Here is a 15,188-nt window from a genome sequence, read left to right on the forward strand (position 1 = left end):
TGTAGTCGACTTGAAACTGAATCAAACTGGAGAGTACAACACAAATAGTTGCCAGGATAATCAGTGAAATCTAAACCAATTCATTTTTTGTTCTTCAAAGGTAGTAACTGTTAATAAAAATGTGTGCACTCAGGACACTACGCATTTGTGGACACTGGCTGTGACCGTCACAGACTTGCTGTCCCCTCACTGGGGGGTCACATCTGCCTCAGAAGGAAGATGAGTGTAGTCGGTCAGCCACCCCTCACTCACAAGTGTCACTGGCTCAAGTTGGAGGCGGGGGCTTGCCAACCCTTTTACAACGCTACTTAGTAGTAAAATTTTAAACCTAAGGTTTTCACTGTACCAGGTTAATTAAGTTCATATTAAATGTTGACCAATAATAACATTGTTCTAAGAGCAAGACTAATAGCCTTGGCTTCTGTTATTTTTAAAATTGCATTTACTGAATGTAGCTTTCTTCCACGGATAGGATTTTCTTCTTCTTGATTCAAAAGTGAAATTTTTATTCCACAATGTAGAACCAAAGAGTGCAAATTTAATAGAATTGTGATTAAAATCATTTACTGAATATTGGATTTGATATTTAAATAGAACAATTACATTAGGTTTATAAAAGAATGGCTGCAGCTAAACAATCTTTATCAAAAGAGCTCTATTTTTTTAAATGTAGAAAGATAGAAAATATATATTATATTGAAATAGTTAAGCTGAAGGTAATCATAAAATTATCAGTTAGTCCCTAGGTAAGAATTTATGAAAAGAAGGGCATCAATTTTAGAATAAGTGAGGAATATTTTTTTTAATGTTACTTTTCTGCAAGGGTGGACTTTTAAAAGTTGATTTAAATGTGTGTAGTCTTCAAATTCAGAATTAAATACATTCTTAATTTTTAAGTAAATAAAGAAATTAATGTTTTCTTAAAAAAACCCAAAACTCAATCAAACATTTCATTTTAGCCAAGGAAGTGGATCAGAAGTGGGAATATCACGTATGCATTTTGCTTTACTATCGCTTTCTCTCAGGCATAGGTTTTTCTGTTCTTATGAGGTAAGGATCCCATTGCTTTCATTGCCTGTTCCCTCAAGAGCGTCTCTGTGAGAAGTTGGCAGAGGTTAAAATGTGGAAACGTTAATATGAAATGTTTTCACGCATCTTTAGCTCATGTTGCTGTTGGTTGTTTGCAGTTCCAAATCCAGAATTTTGATATTGTCTGCAGTCCAGTGTGGACCAGTAGAGACAGATGCTGTGATATTCCTTCCAGGGTAAGTAAAACAGAATGGAATTCTGTGGCGGTGTTAAGAGTCCCCGAGGAATAAGGGATGTGGGCGTGGATGGCTTGGGAGAGCAAGTAGCCCTCTGCAGCTGCATCTCCAGGATGGAGCCAGGGACACGCAAAGTGTGTGTGCTCATCAGCGACTACAGCTCAGGCTGGGGACCCCTCCCTCGAAAGTCCAGAATGTAGAGAACCACATCTGGAAATCCTCCCTGCCAGCCAGGGTGGTTATGCATAGTCAGAAAAGTCCAGCTGAATCAGTGTGTCTGATAAACCCACTTATCGCAGAGTCCTTCCTATTGCTTGTAAAATACCAGCATTTTACAGGATAAGCCATCACCTCTCTGGATATCTAAGTAGAAATAACCATATTTCTTTTCAAGATGATGGCTTTTACCCATAGTATCTGTGTAGGTTGTAATAATTACAAAGGTGACTGCTGATGATGGATTTGAAGCTTTAGGCGAACAGTGAGGTGCACGTACCCACGGGATGAGTATGCGTTATTTATTCAACAGATACTTACCGAGCACCTGTTGTAAGCCAGGCACTATCCTATGTGCCGGGGTTACAGCGGTGAAAGGGAATATTCTAGTGAAAGGCAGGGGGAGAGGAGGAATGAACAAGTAGGTATACAGTACGTTATAGAGTGAAAAGTCCTTGCGTGAAAACACGCCAGGGTACAGGGAGAGATAGCCAGGTGAGTACCCTCAGCCGTCAGTGATAAGGGGAGATTTAAACAGAGACCTGAGTGAAGTGAGAGGACACACTATGTGGATAATGGAGATAGAGACTTCCAGCCAGAGGGGGCTGTAAGTGCAAAGGCCCTAAGGCGGCAAGGTGCCCTAAACATCTGAGAGGCATGAAGGGGATGAGGGAGCGCTGGGGCAGAGTGAAGGGCAGTGGGAGGGGCACGGTGGTGTGCTGCTGCTTGGCAGTGCATGTAAGCCCCTGTAGGCCTGGAAAGGATTTTAGATTTTGTTCTGAAGGAAATGGGCCTCCATATCTGAGATACTCAGCCTTTCCCTAACGCCAGACTAGAGAAAATTGGATTAAATAACCAATGGTCTTGATGATATTTTTGTAAACATATTTTTGTTGTGTGAGGTTTCCTAAAGCAAAACATAAAATAAAGACATCAGGAGCAAAGCAAGATTCAACGTAAGACTGTTTGTAATCATAGCTAAAAATTATTTCTTCAAGTTGGGAAATAGATTCCCTTGTGTATATAAGATTAGTGAGCATGGGGGATGGGAAGCTGTTTTTACCATCAATTCATAGATAAATATTCTTTTCAAAATTTCAGAGAGATGAAGCAAAATGCCCCAGTCTTCCAAATGCTTGCACGTGTACGCAGGACAGCATTGGACCTCCAGGACCACCAGGCCCTGCGGTAAGGAAACAAATATTTCCTCTAGTTTTTCCTGGTAAATCCTGGGCATGATCACCCTTTGGCCGGTATGTCATGCGTTAGAAGCTCCCAGCCACTGGTGTGTTCTAGGGCAGAACAAGCTGCATTGCACACCATGTTTGTAGCGTGTTTTGAGATCTGAAGTGGAGTAAATCAAGAAGAAAATTTGAACACATCTGAACACATTTCTCTAGCCACACAAGAATGAATGACATCGGCTAGCATTCAAGAGCTTTTCTCTTAAAGATATGAATTTGGGTTTCTCTCTGTAATCGCTTGATTTTGAAAATTCCTTTGTTTCCTGACGCTTCTCGTACGTATGTTATGGAGCCGTGGTTGAGAGGCTGGCCCAACAACAACTTGCTTAGAACCTAGCATATGTGTATATTATTAGCAAACATATCATAGAATAACATAGAGGATAATATACATATGTGATGATATCATAAACTCTGGGTGAAAGTGTTGGTGTTAGGAATAACTTGAGTGGGAAGACTGACCAGGTCTATTCATGGGTGGAGGGGAGACCAAGAAAATGCAATGCAAAACATTGAAGAGTACACTCATGTGTCTCATTAATCAACGTGGACTCCCCGATTTAGTCAATCTAACATCTGACCTGGGCTGGTTTTTCAGAATAGAAGTGATACCTTTAAGCTCTATTGAACTCTTTTAAGAAAATGGTTAATTAACATACGAACAGTTCAGAGAGCCTCAGAACACCAGATTTTACTATACATGGGTCATAGCAAATAATGTAAATTGATTTTAAGTTAATTACAAACTAGCTCCACATATATGGAATCAAAATGTCTCTGGAATTACCAGTGGTCCTGATGATTTTGTAAACATATTTTTGTGATGTGAGTTTTCCTGAAGCAAAACATAAAATAAAGATATTAAAGAGCAAAGCAAGATTCAACATAAGACTATTTGCAATTAACAGTGACTTACCTGATTTATATTTGTAATCATAAAATTATATGCTGGATGTGACTCAGATGTTCTTGAGAAGTAGGGATTTTTTTCCCTCTAATTGTATGATAACATTGTTGGATCTCACTATCATGTTTATTTCATCTTTGTTCAGTGGTCTCTGAATTCCTGCTACTAAACTACATGTTCTGAGATTTTGAGAGATTCTTCTTTTTGCATATTATTTTCCCTGAAGAATGCGTTCATATAATTCCAAAACAGATTTTTCTCCTTAAAAATACTTAACTATAGTATTTAAGTAATGCTTGTTTTTTTCCCAGTAAACCTCAAATTTTCAAACAACTTCAAAATTTGCTAACAATTAAGAAAAGTTCAGAATGTAAAAATGAGATCCTTAGAATGTACAAAGTTTCGAAATTCTCTTTCCCCACACATTTGTAGGATATAAAGTATTTACTTCCATATTTTATAAATAACTGTATTGTCTGGAGAATGCACTGCTTCTCGAAGCAACTTTTATATATCAACTTCTTCCTACTTTCCTGTGTTCACTCTAAAATATACTCTTACTATGTATTTTAGGGAGGACCTGGTGCTAAAGGTCCCAGAGGTGAAAGAGGTATCAGTGGGGCAATTGTAAGTATATTTTAGAGTGCATTTTTATTTTCACCTGTATGTTAAAGTCTGGTTATTCAAATTTCTACAACTTGAGCAAGTTGATTCAAGTTTAGTGTGCCTTAGGCAATATAATTATCTCTGTCTTGTCTCTGGGTGTCAAAATGATGGATTAGGCTAGCCAGATAAAGAATGTACCGGGCATCTCACTGATGTAGGAATTGCACATGGGAAACCTGCAGAAGCACCTAAGGGCTCTGCTGTCACTTGGGGAAGCAGAGGGGGTGACCTGGCCATCAGTTGGAAGACCCCACAGGGAGCAGGGTCCTGCTGGGGACGGTTCACCTGTCTCAGAGAAATAGCTGAGCAGCCACATGTATGTTCATGGCAGGTCACCAGCCCCTTCTACCGGTTCCATACTGGTCTCCATAAGACAACTGAAGCTTCTTAGGGGAATATATTATGAAGATGATGTGTAGTTTTTGTCATACTATCACTAATGATAAGCTAACCCAGTTAGGAAAGTGAGGCTGGGGTGCTGACTGACCCAGGTCTGTCTGACTCCAAGTTTGTGCCTTTTCCACCTAGACACACTGCAAAGAAGCTCCAGCATAGAGTGAACATACCTGCTCTTTCCTTGCTTGACTTATACATACGTTAGTCCCAGAAATAAGCCCAAGTCTAAGAGAAATCAGGACGAGCTTAAAAGAAATCAAATCCAGTGAATTTTTTTTTTTTTTTTTTTTTTTTTGCGATACTCGGGCCTCTCACCGTTGTGGCCTCTCCCGTTGCGGAGCACGGGCTCCAGACGCGCAGGCTCAGCGGCCGTGGCTCACGGGCCCAGCCGCTCCGCGGCATGTGGGAATCTTCCCGGACCGGCGTACGAACCCGTGTCCCCTGCATCGGCAGGTGGACTCTCAACCACTGCGCCACCAGGGAAGCCCAAATCCAGTGAATTTTGAGCTTTGATCTCTGAATGAATCTAGGACTATAAATATATGAATATATTATATTCAATGTATTTTACTTCTTTTAGAAACCTACTTTTAATAGGAATTTTGGAAATATAAGTGCTCTTGTGAATTTATTGTACTTTCCAGTTGTTCTTTTAATGAGTAGCAAAGGGAAGAAAGGAATGGCATTACATGTTTTTATAGATGGATAGATTTGTAAAATGTTTGCAAAGATTATATGATTGGTGTCTTAGAGTTATGAAGACAGGCACTGGAAGGGCATTCCATGACTCTGTGCTTGTTTCTCTTCCGTGTATTTAGGGCCCCCCTGGTCCTCGTGGAGATTCAGGTCCTCCTGGTCCCCAGGGTCCGCCAGGCCCCCAGGGACCCAACGGCCTCTCTATTCCAGGAGAACAAGTAAGCACAAAGCTTTCTGTATGAAATGAGGGTGGTGGATTAACGTTGAGTTTAACTGGAACATTTTTTTATTCTATTTCGCCAAACTCAAATGTTTTCTCAGAGAAGTCAACAAATTTTAGTCATTGAGAAGACTTCCTATGACTGTAATTTCAGATATGTAAATACTGTATGTAATAATACGTAACTGTGTAGGGAAAATTGTTGCTAATTATTTGACCTTTAAAAAATTTTTTTACTAAGTAATGCAAATATCCTTCAACATCCTGAAAGCTTTGATACTGCTTTGAGTCTGTGGCAGCCCCGGGGTCCTTTTCTAATGTTTATGACTTCAAGGCAAGCTTGCATTATTTATCTACATCATTACTTCTATAAAAAGTTTTAATAACATGTTTACCTTTTGTTCCAAATGCTAATCTGAACTTATAAAGAGGTGTTTTATCTTTAAAGGCTCATATTTTATTTAACTACTTTTTTCTATACTTTAAAACACACAGTAAATGAATAAGAATACAGATAATTTCATAGTTTTAAGTTTAGTTCTAAACTCCTTTTTAAAGATGCCATACTAGAAGACACATACATCCTTTTGGCATTTAGAGGAAAAACAATCTGTATCAGATATCACTAGAAATGAAACATTTGAAGGGCTAGGACTTTTTCACTCAGAAGGGTTGAATGCATCTAACTTTTAGCTTCTTATGTCCAAAAGGGAGATTTAGGGCTTTTACCTTTTCTTATTATTGCTACTACATGAAGTTTATCAGCTTTAATTAATTCAGATTTGCCTGTGTAACAAGTGTCTTCTAGCATGTAGTTATAAAGACCAAAATTATGTTACAGTGTTTCATTGAATATCTATTAAAATGAGCACCAAATTAAATATATTAAATAAAACACTTTTCCCTTCAACTTCTATTTCTATGAAAATCCCTATGTTCAATTAGGTTCTTTCAAAGGAGACATCTTCTCCCATGATTATATAAAATTATCCCATAACATGATAAGTGGAAATTATAACAGCATTTGTAGTTTAAAAAGTGAACATCAGTCCCCCAAATAATTGATTCACCTCCCGTCACAAATATGCTTCACTGGATTTATGAAGTGACAGAGATTTCAGGAACGGCTCACGTCTTTCCTTTTCACTTAATTTCTGTAAAACACCTGAGACCTGTTTTCCCTCTGTTTGCTCCAGGGTCGCCAGGGCATGAAGGGCGATGCTGGAGAGCCGGGACTTCCAGGCCGGACGGTGAGTTGTTCTTCACGCTGCCTTTTCTTTGCTGGTCAAGTGTTATTTGCATAGTTGCCCTTGTGGTGCCTCAAAAGATGAGCCAAGGTTAAGCAGCAAAGCAGAAGCCTGGCCGTGTGCTGCACGTCATTTCCATTCCGTTGCCTGGTTAGTCTTCAAGCTTGTGCTGTTCAGTCAGGTCTGGGCTTGATGACTGAGCGAGCATCTTCCTCTTGGGCTGGCACTGGGCTTGCTTCTGAGTGTCTGTTTCCTTTCAGAGCCCCCTGCATTTTTTCCCCAAGCATCTTAGAGAATAACAGAAATCCCTTTTCTCACACAAGAAGTTAATTACAGTGTTTCACTTGTTTGTTTCCTTTTGTGTAGGGAACCCCAGGATTACCTGGCCCACCAGGACCAATGGGCCCTCCAGGAGACAGAGTAAGTTTTCTTGGGCAGGCTGTAAGGATGTTGGAAATGATATCACATTGTTGCCTATTAATTAAGAACCCCCCATAATTCAATTTGCATGGCTGGAAATGCAGAGTTCACACATCTCACGGGAGGCAGAAAAGCTAATATCAGCGGACCAACCGATACCAGGTCAATCTCAAGGTCTATGAAACAAAATGGTGGGACTTCAAATGAGTTGTCAGAATTTTAATTTTGGAAAAATTTTTTCTTTTATCATATTTGGAAAACCAAGTCCCTAAAAGGAATTTTGGTTCATTGGAGAGAGATTCAAGAATCCTAGCAAATTGCTTTGAATCCTAAAATTAAAATCTTTGTTATGAGGCATCTTTTACGTAACTCTAAGAATAGTCTTGATTTCCGTGGCACTTTCTATGCCGTCAGGGACATCTCTTCTACACCTTTAGAACTCAGATACCCCCTGTAGGCCTCTGTGATGGAAAGCCAACTGGAACCTAGTAGGCATCTTGCTCATTTGTGGCAGATTTCAGTTTTGCTCTTGACTTACGATGAAATCAGTGCAGGAGACCCAGTTTTTTCTAGGACAAGTAAATGAGAAGCACAGTGAACATGGCTTCTGTGCTCTAATCCAATGTTACAGAAAATTTGCTTTCATAGGAGACGACGAATGCTTTAATAAACTATTTTAGAGTTGCTCAGAACCAAGGCACTAATGACTTTTCAGCATCTTCTGGTCCAAACAACAGTCTGAGAGTTGTCTAGATTCTGACTTATCAAGTTAAAACACAGGACTAGCAGCAGGGTCTCAGAGGGCCAGGGCTATAATAGCTGTCACTAAAGGCATTGATTTGTTACCCTTAACACCTCCCCGACATCATGGGGCAGGAGAGTTGGGTCAGTCAGATGGAGCAAAGATTTTGCCCAGATAATTCCAGATTTGGATGATTTGCCAGTGACAGTTATTTGCTCCAATGCCTACTCTTGAGTTTATGAGAGAGTGAGGTCAAAGAGAAAATGGTATTCTCTGGGAGTCTGGGGCCCAGTGGTACTTCTATATACATATTCTTCTGACTCTTTTGAGACTGACACTTCAGTTTTTTGGAATTCTTATTTTACAATAAAGGACAATAGTGAGATTGCAAAGGTGACAAGTCAGTCTATTCAGTTAGTCAACAAACCTAAAAATACCGCAATCAGGAAGTAATGATACATACTGAATATACAAGGAAGGGCGTTTTCTAACCAGGTGGTTGGCCCCTCCTGCATCTTCTGTGATGCAACACTCCCTTCATCTTACTTTGATCCTTCCTGGGCCAGTTAGTCGACATTGACTTTTTGGTAGAAAGGGCTAGTCTTCCTTTAGACTTCTTTACACTCTTATAAAAGTAAACGTGAGTATCTTCATAAAAGGAATCTGCTTTCTTCGGAGAAGACTGGATTGATTCTTAAAATGATTTATATTTATATTTATAACTATATAAATGACTGAGTATAGAAATGAATTATTCAATAAAAAGCATAACTTCAATGGAAAACATTTTTTGGCATATTTGTCTTTATATTGAAAGGTTACCTGCAGTTGGGTTAAATCCCTCACCTGTCACTCTTATCAACCTGTCTAGTGTCTTTCCATTTTACTTGGTCATTATTTCACTAATCTATAATTAATTTCATTTTTACAATAGGGCTTTACTGGAAAAGATGGAGCAATGGGACCTAGGGGCCCCCCTGGGCCACCGGTAAGAATGGAATAGGTGACACTCTTATCTCCCCACCCTAAACCCCTAGCCCCGCTTGCTAGGGAAGAGCCTGGTAACCTGACCTTTGAGGCATGTTCCATCTGTGCTGGGGGGCACACCGTCGAGGGAGCTACTTGTTTTTATTCTCCTAAATCAAAATGGGCTAGAGAAAACAGAGGTGTTAAAATAGAGTCTTTCTGTTTAATCAAGTTATATTTGAAAAACAACAAAAATATCCCTAACCAACCAGTTCCTTCCATGCCCATGTTAAGTGGTAGGTTTTATGACCTTACTGGTTACTTCCTGTTCTAGAATTTTAAGAGTCCATAGCCTATGATATTTGAATTTTAAGGACATTAATTACCGAACAGGTTTAAGTCATTCAGAGGAAGTAAGTTTTACCCGAGTAGGTTTTCTAATTAAGATCTTTGGGGAAAATACTGAAGCCAATGATTTTGAAAGAAGCGTCTGTATACCTGCATCCAGGTGAGATCACAATTACATTGTTTGAGGTGAGGGATGCTCTTCATGGCTTCTGGCTGTATATGAGGACTGGAGAGCATATGTTAAAATAATTTTATTATTTATGTTTAATATAGATGTTCTCAAGTAGAGTTGAAAATGTATAATAAGCTTTGATTTAAAGTATTTACTACAGATATTAAAATTTACATAATTGATGAATAAAGGATTGTTTTACCAAAATCTGATGATTCTATTTGAAGGATATTTTAGCTTTAGACATAATGTATTGACTTAGCGATATTATAAATATTTTACTAAAAATGTTGCTAAAATGTCTTAAAGCTGTGCTGAAAGGAACGGGGAGAAATTCTTATGGTTTTGATGGGATAGAGGGTGCTGATATGATAGAAGAGGAGGCACCCTTTATTGAATGCACCAAAGAAAAAGTGAGTTTCTAGGCTGAGATACAACTCCCAGGAGACAAGGGGAAACTCCACCACGTGGTGCCCAGTTACCTTCTCAGTATTTTCCCCAGCCAGAATTCACTCCTGTCTTTTGATGAGTTTTCTGGTTTGGTAATAGAAACACACTAATAGGAATTGCTTTCTGCAAATTCACTTAGCAGCCAATTTACTAGGATCACAGTCTGTGAATAGTGAAACCGATTAAATGTAGTCCATAAAGATTGAATGGGAATTTTCAAGATTTTTTTCCTCCATGTTATCTTAAAATTTGATTTTGTTCTTCCTTAGTATGTGATTATGTGCTAAAAGCTTTTAAACCCAGCCATGCTTTGCTAGTTTACTTTAGATGAAATTCTTCTTTGATGGTAAGCTTCCCTGTGTTTTAGGGAAGCCCAGGCTCTCCAGGAGTCACAGGACCGAGTGGGAAACCAGGAAAACCCGGAGACCACGGCAGACCAGTAAGTGGACGGCTTGCATGCCTAGTCATTGCACTGTGGCCATGAATGAGGAGACTGCAAGGCTGTGGCATATTTATGTTATCTCTGCTGTAATGTGTGTGAAGCATTTGCTGAAGCTATGCTAAATCCATGGATTTAACTTGGTACTAGTTCTAAAAATTTTCTCTCTAAGTTATAACATTCTGGGATGAAAATTGTGGTCATGGGGTTTCTTTAAAAGGAGAATGGGATTATAAGCCAAGACACATATTTCTGCACTGAATAAACACTCAGAGCTGGGTCAGCAAAATCATTCTTTTCGTTTAGGAGCGGTATGCAGCTTAAGACAGAAAAGTACGTGATGGTGCGTGGCGCCTCCATGGGTGCTCTGCAGAAGTTAGCCCTTTGTCAGTATCCTGTGGCCACGCTGCTGGCTCTTTTCTCTTGCGCTGAGGTTGCTAGAACATTAGTCCCAGAATTAAAAGGATTTATCTCACCCACCATTATACTTTTTTATTTATTTATTTTTTGCGGTACGCGGGCCTCTCACTGTCGTGGCCTCTCCCGTGGCGGAGCACAGGCTCCGGACGCGCAGGCTCAGCGGCCATGGCTCACGGGCCCAGCCGCTCCGTGGCATGTGGGATCTTCCCGGACCGGGGCACGAACCCGTGTCCCCTGCATCGGCAGGCGGACTCTCAACCACTGCGCCATCAGGGAAGCCCCATTATACTTTTTTATACTGCCCTGCTCCAATTTACATCCAGTTTAATTTTCTTTTCATCAGATGTTTTGATTAAAATAATAGTTGAGATGGTATCATGGATATCTTCTATTTGCAAATCAGTATCTCCAAAACTGAATTCATAGCTTCTAAAATACCCAGAAGTATTTGTAATAACTGTTGGGCTCCATATTCTTTGTTACAAGCTCTTCCTTATTTGTATGTATGAGGAATGAATTTATTTTAAGCAGTTTTTTTTTGTCTGAATAGAATTCTGAAATATAAAAATTTATCTCAAAGATCAACAAGTCCAATTATTAGTAATGACACATCTATCAGGGCTGTTCTCTGAACAGAACTTCTCTCTTCTGAAGTATTGTCCAAAGTTATATAAACCCAAGCTTAAAAAATTTTAATGTCAAACTAACTTAGAATCTTCATGTGATATGGCCTGCCTTCTATGTTTACATAAAATTAAGCAAGCAGGATAAAGATGAAAGGACTCCTGGTGTACTTCTTACTCTGTGTGTACTCTAGTATATGACTGTATTACTTTCTTTTCCTCAATGAATCATGACAGAAACTTCACAAGAGCCCTTAAAAGTACATGGAACTTGTTAACCCTTTCAGAATTCTATCTCGTTTTACTATGACTGAAAGAGAGTCTAACGTAAGAATATCACGGATGTAATCGATGGCTGAAGTTAGAAACCTGAAAGAAACTTCTACTTCCTTTACTTGAAATGAGAGCTCTAGATACTGGCAATAAAGATGAGTTCTAAATCTTACATCCTAGAACAATCTCAGAGTGGCAGTAAATTAAAAAAGAACACATGGGAAGAAAGTAGCAGTAAGTGTAAAAAATAATTTCCTGAAATTTACAAAATGCTCCAAACTAAATAAGAGTTTCCATAAGAGTCCAGTACTTTTAGCAAAGGGCAAACTCCAGTTTTTCTTATGACTATAATTTGGTAACATTTATTTGGACCTTATCTACCCCCTTTTCCCCCTTTACCTTCCTCATCCTTCTAAGGTAGCAAATTACCTCTCCTTTTCTTCTCTCTTCTATCTTACCTTTAGTTTCTAAAACCAAAACTAGCAGACGGGAGTATAAAGGTCTTAGGAGAGAGCTTAGCTCAGTCACTGTTAGCTTATGTCATTAGCTCTTGGAACCAGTGGTGTCTTCTTGCTAACTTGTAACACCTGATGTTGTATCGTGGATGTTTCCAGGAACTGCTGATGGAATATTTTTATTCATTTACTCAACACCCATTTGTTTGGTGCCTAAATGTGCCCGTCGGTGTTCTAAGGTCTGGGGATATAAACGTAAACAAGACAAAGTCCTTGCCCTCATGGAGATTCTAGTGGAGGATATAGACCCCAAAATGTAAATAAACAATACGGTTTCTGGTGATGATGAGTGATAACAAAGAAAAGAAACACAGAGTAAGGGGTTAGCGGGTAATTGTGGTGGTGGAAGGGGGCTATTTCAGATACAGCAGTCAGGGAGTCTGTCTGAGGAGGTGGAATGAAGCAAGGGAGCAGGCAGTGGGAACAGCATTCCAGGAAGTGGGAACAGCATGAACAAAGGCCGAGGGAGGACGAAGGTGGCACGTGGAAGGAACAGCAGAGAGGCCCGGGCACCGGAAGTAAAGGGAGTGAGGGGAGAGGGATGAAAGATGAGGTCAGCTAGCTGGGCACAGGTAAGCATGTGGACCACCCAGCCCATGGTGAGGATCTCTTATCTTATTCTTAGTGTGATGGGAAGCCCTTGGAGCCAGAGTGACATGCGCCAATTTTCTTTTTAAAAATATCAGTCTGGCTTCTCTGTGGAGAACAGACTCAAAAGGGGCCAAATGGGTTGCAGGAGGACCAGTTAGGAGGATATTGGAGCCGTTCAGGCAAGAGTCTTGGAGACGGTAAGAGGCAGTTTGGTTTGGGATGTTATCTGACCATCAGATTTGTCAATGGTTTGGGCATTCCTTTCAGCTGGCAGCCTGGAGATATACTGAAAGACAAAAACTTCTTGCACTAGAAGGAAGACTTTTTCCAAGATCCTCTCATGGCCAGTGAGAGGCCTGACAGAATAGGGACAAATGTTCTGTGGTTGCGTTTGGATGTGGGAACCACCACTTGGATTGAGCCCTTTAATAAGGGAGGCACATGGTTCCTTTCATGCCCAGTGCACAAAAAATCACTGGAAGGAGTTACAGATACATATTTAGTTAGGGAATTGACAGAAAGCTCTTACTAGAACAGGTTCTTATGGGTTCTAACTGAACCAAGATTAACCTCATGCACAACCTAAAGTAACCACCTGAGCTCCCCAGCCATGGTGACGTAAAGGAAAGTAGAATGGTAGCAAGGGCAATTTTACATGTGTTTCAGTTGCAGACCTGTATTGTGAATGGCATCATAAAATGTATGCACAGTACATAACTTCTAAATTGGTGATCATAAAATTCACAACTCAGCACTATATTGGAGGACACGTGCTTCTGAGAGAGGGAGAGAGAGAGAGACAGGGAGACAGATTAGATTCCTTTTGACAGACAAACAAAATGTGAGTAACATGGATGTAAATGTGATGTGTCATTTTGCTAATTTGTTAGAAAGCAGACCTTGCCCTCTTTCATCATCCTGTCCATTCATGAGTCATTTTAGACCATGTTTGTCAGTTTCTAATATCTGAAATTCCTATATTTCAGGGTCCATCGGGATTGAAAGGAGAGAAAGGTGATAGAGTATGTATTGCTTAAAATCTGACTTACAAATTTATATCGTGTGTTAAACATTGAACTCTGAAACTATGGAAATAATATGCTGATCCTACTTATTGATTTAATTAACTAGGGAGACATTGCTTCCCAGAACATGATGCGAGCAGTTGCAAGACAAGTCTGTGAACAACTGATAAGTGGTAAAATTTCTTTTCCTTTTAATGTATGAGTGCATGTGTTGTTTTTAGTTAATTGCAGGAAAATGCAGTTTGTGTCATAAACTTTCAAAGATAGATGTTTCTATTTCCATGAGCTCTTATTTTTATACGATGTCAGTTTTGTATCCTGTTAGATAAAGCCAATGATATTTTAATGACTAGCATTAAGATAAAACAATAAACCAAGGTAAAATAATAGCCTGTTATCCTTACATTCTGTCTGATAGAAAATTGTTTTTTTTTTTTTGCGGTACGCGGGGCTCTCACTGCTGTGGCCTCGCCCGTTGCAGAGCACAGGCTCTGGATGCGCAGGCTCAGCGGCCATGGCTCACGGGCCCAGCCGCTCCGCGGCATGTGGGATCTTCCCAGACCGGGGCACGAACCCGTGTCCCCAGCATCAGCAAGCGGACTCTCAACCACTGCGCCACCAGGGTAGCCCCCTTATTGGGTTTCTTACTAATAAGTCTTATTTATTTTTTTTAGGTCAGATGAGCAGATTCAATCAGATGCTGAATCAGATTCCAAACGACTACCACTCTAATCGCAACCAACCAGGCCCGCCGGGTCCTCCAGGGCCCCCTGGCAGCGCAGGAGCCAGAGGAGAACCAGGGCCTGGGGGGCGGCCAGGCTTCCCGGGCACACCAGGGATGCAGGGACCCCCGGGCGAACGAGGTAGGCATTCCTGACTGCTGCACAGGGATAAAGGAAGGAATCTGCAAGCGTAGGAGCTGGGTCCAGTTGAAAAGCATGTAGAAGACTGGACTTAGCAAACTACACTGGTCTTGTTCGGACAGCCCCAGAAGAGCCGTGCATCCATGAACCTGTCTTTCTCTTTAGGCAGTTGCAGGCTGTAGAGATCCCTGTCTTAGAAAACAGGAAGATTTTGTCATGAGAGCTCAGTAAAGACAATGCTATTTTCTGATTGTTGCTGTCGTTAATGGGAAAACTGTATCCTGGCAAACTGAATCAGGCATAAAATCTTAATTGTTTTGACTGGCAAGAGCTGGGCAGCAACTGAATGCAAGCAGCCCTAAGATTTTGGATCTAAATTCTTCTGGTTCCTTTATTCAGGGCCTGGAAACTGGTCTTATGCGTTTATGTGGCTTTAATTTCATGGTAGATAAGTGTAACTGAAGGAAAAGAAGAAAAACAGGAT

The 15,188-nt window shown here is 40.3% G+C and overlaps 1 protein-coding gene across 1 annotated transcript in view; it reads left to right on the top strand.

Moving 5' to 3' along the window:
- Positions 1–15,188, top strand: part of COL12A1 (collagen type XII alpha 1 chain) — a 111,762-nt gene that overhangs the window by 91,600 nt on the left and 4,974 nt on the right. Inside the window, exons 53-63 of the mRNA XM_060167334.1 lie at positions 1,188–1,265; positions 2,583–2,669; positions 4,206–4,259; positions 5,513–5,608; positions 6,807–6,860; positions 7,224–7,277; positions 8,954–9,007; positions 10,323–10,394; positions 13,803–13,838; positions 13,948–14,014; positions 14,516–14,704. Of these exons, the coding sequence (XP_060023317.1) occupies positions 1,188–1,265; positions 2,583–2,669; positions 4,206–4,259; positions 5,513–5,608; positions 6,807–6,860; positions 7,224–7,277; positions 8,954–9,007; positions 10,323–10,394; positions 13,803–13,838; positions 13,948–14,014; positions 14,516–14,704 (841 nt within the window). The remainder of the gene's footprint in view (positions 1–1,187; positions 1,266–2,582; positions 2,670–4,205; positions 4,260–5,512; positions 5,609–6,806; positions 6,861–7,223; positions 7,278–8,953; positions 9,008–10,322; positions 10,395–13,802; positions 13,839–13,947; positions 14,015–14,515; positions 14,705–15,188) is intronic.

The sequence above is a fragment of the Lagenorhynchus albirostris genome, chromosome 12 (genome assembly GCF_949774975.1).
Source record: "Lagenorhynchus albirostris chromosome 12, mLagAlb1.1, whole genome shotgun sequence".
NCBI lineage: Eukaryota > Metazoa > Chordata > Mammalia > Artiodactyla > Delphinidae > Lagenorhynchus > Lagenorhynchus albirostris.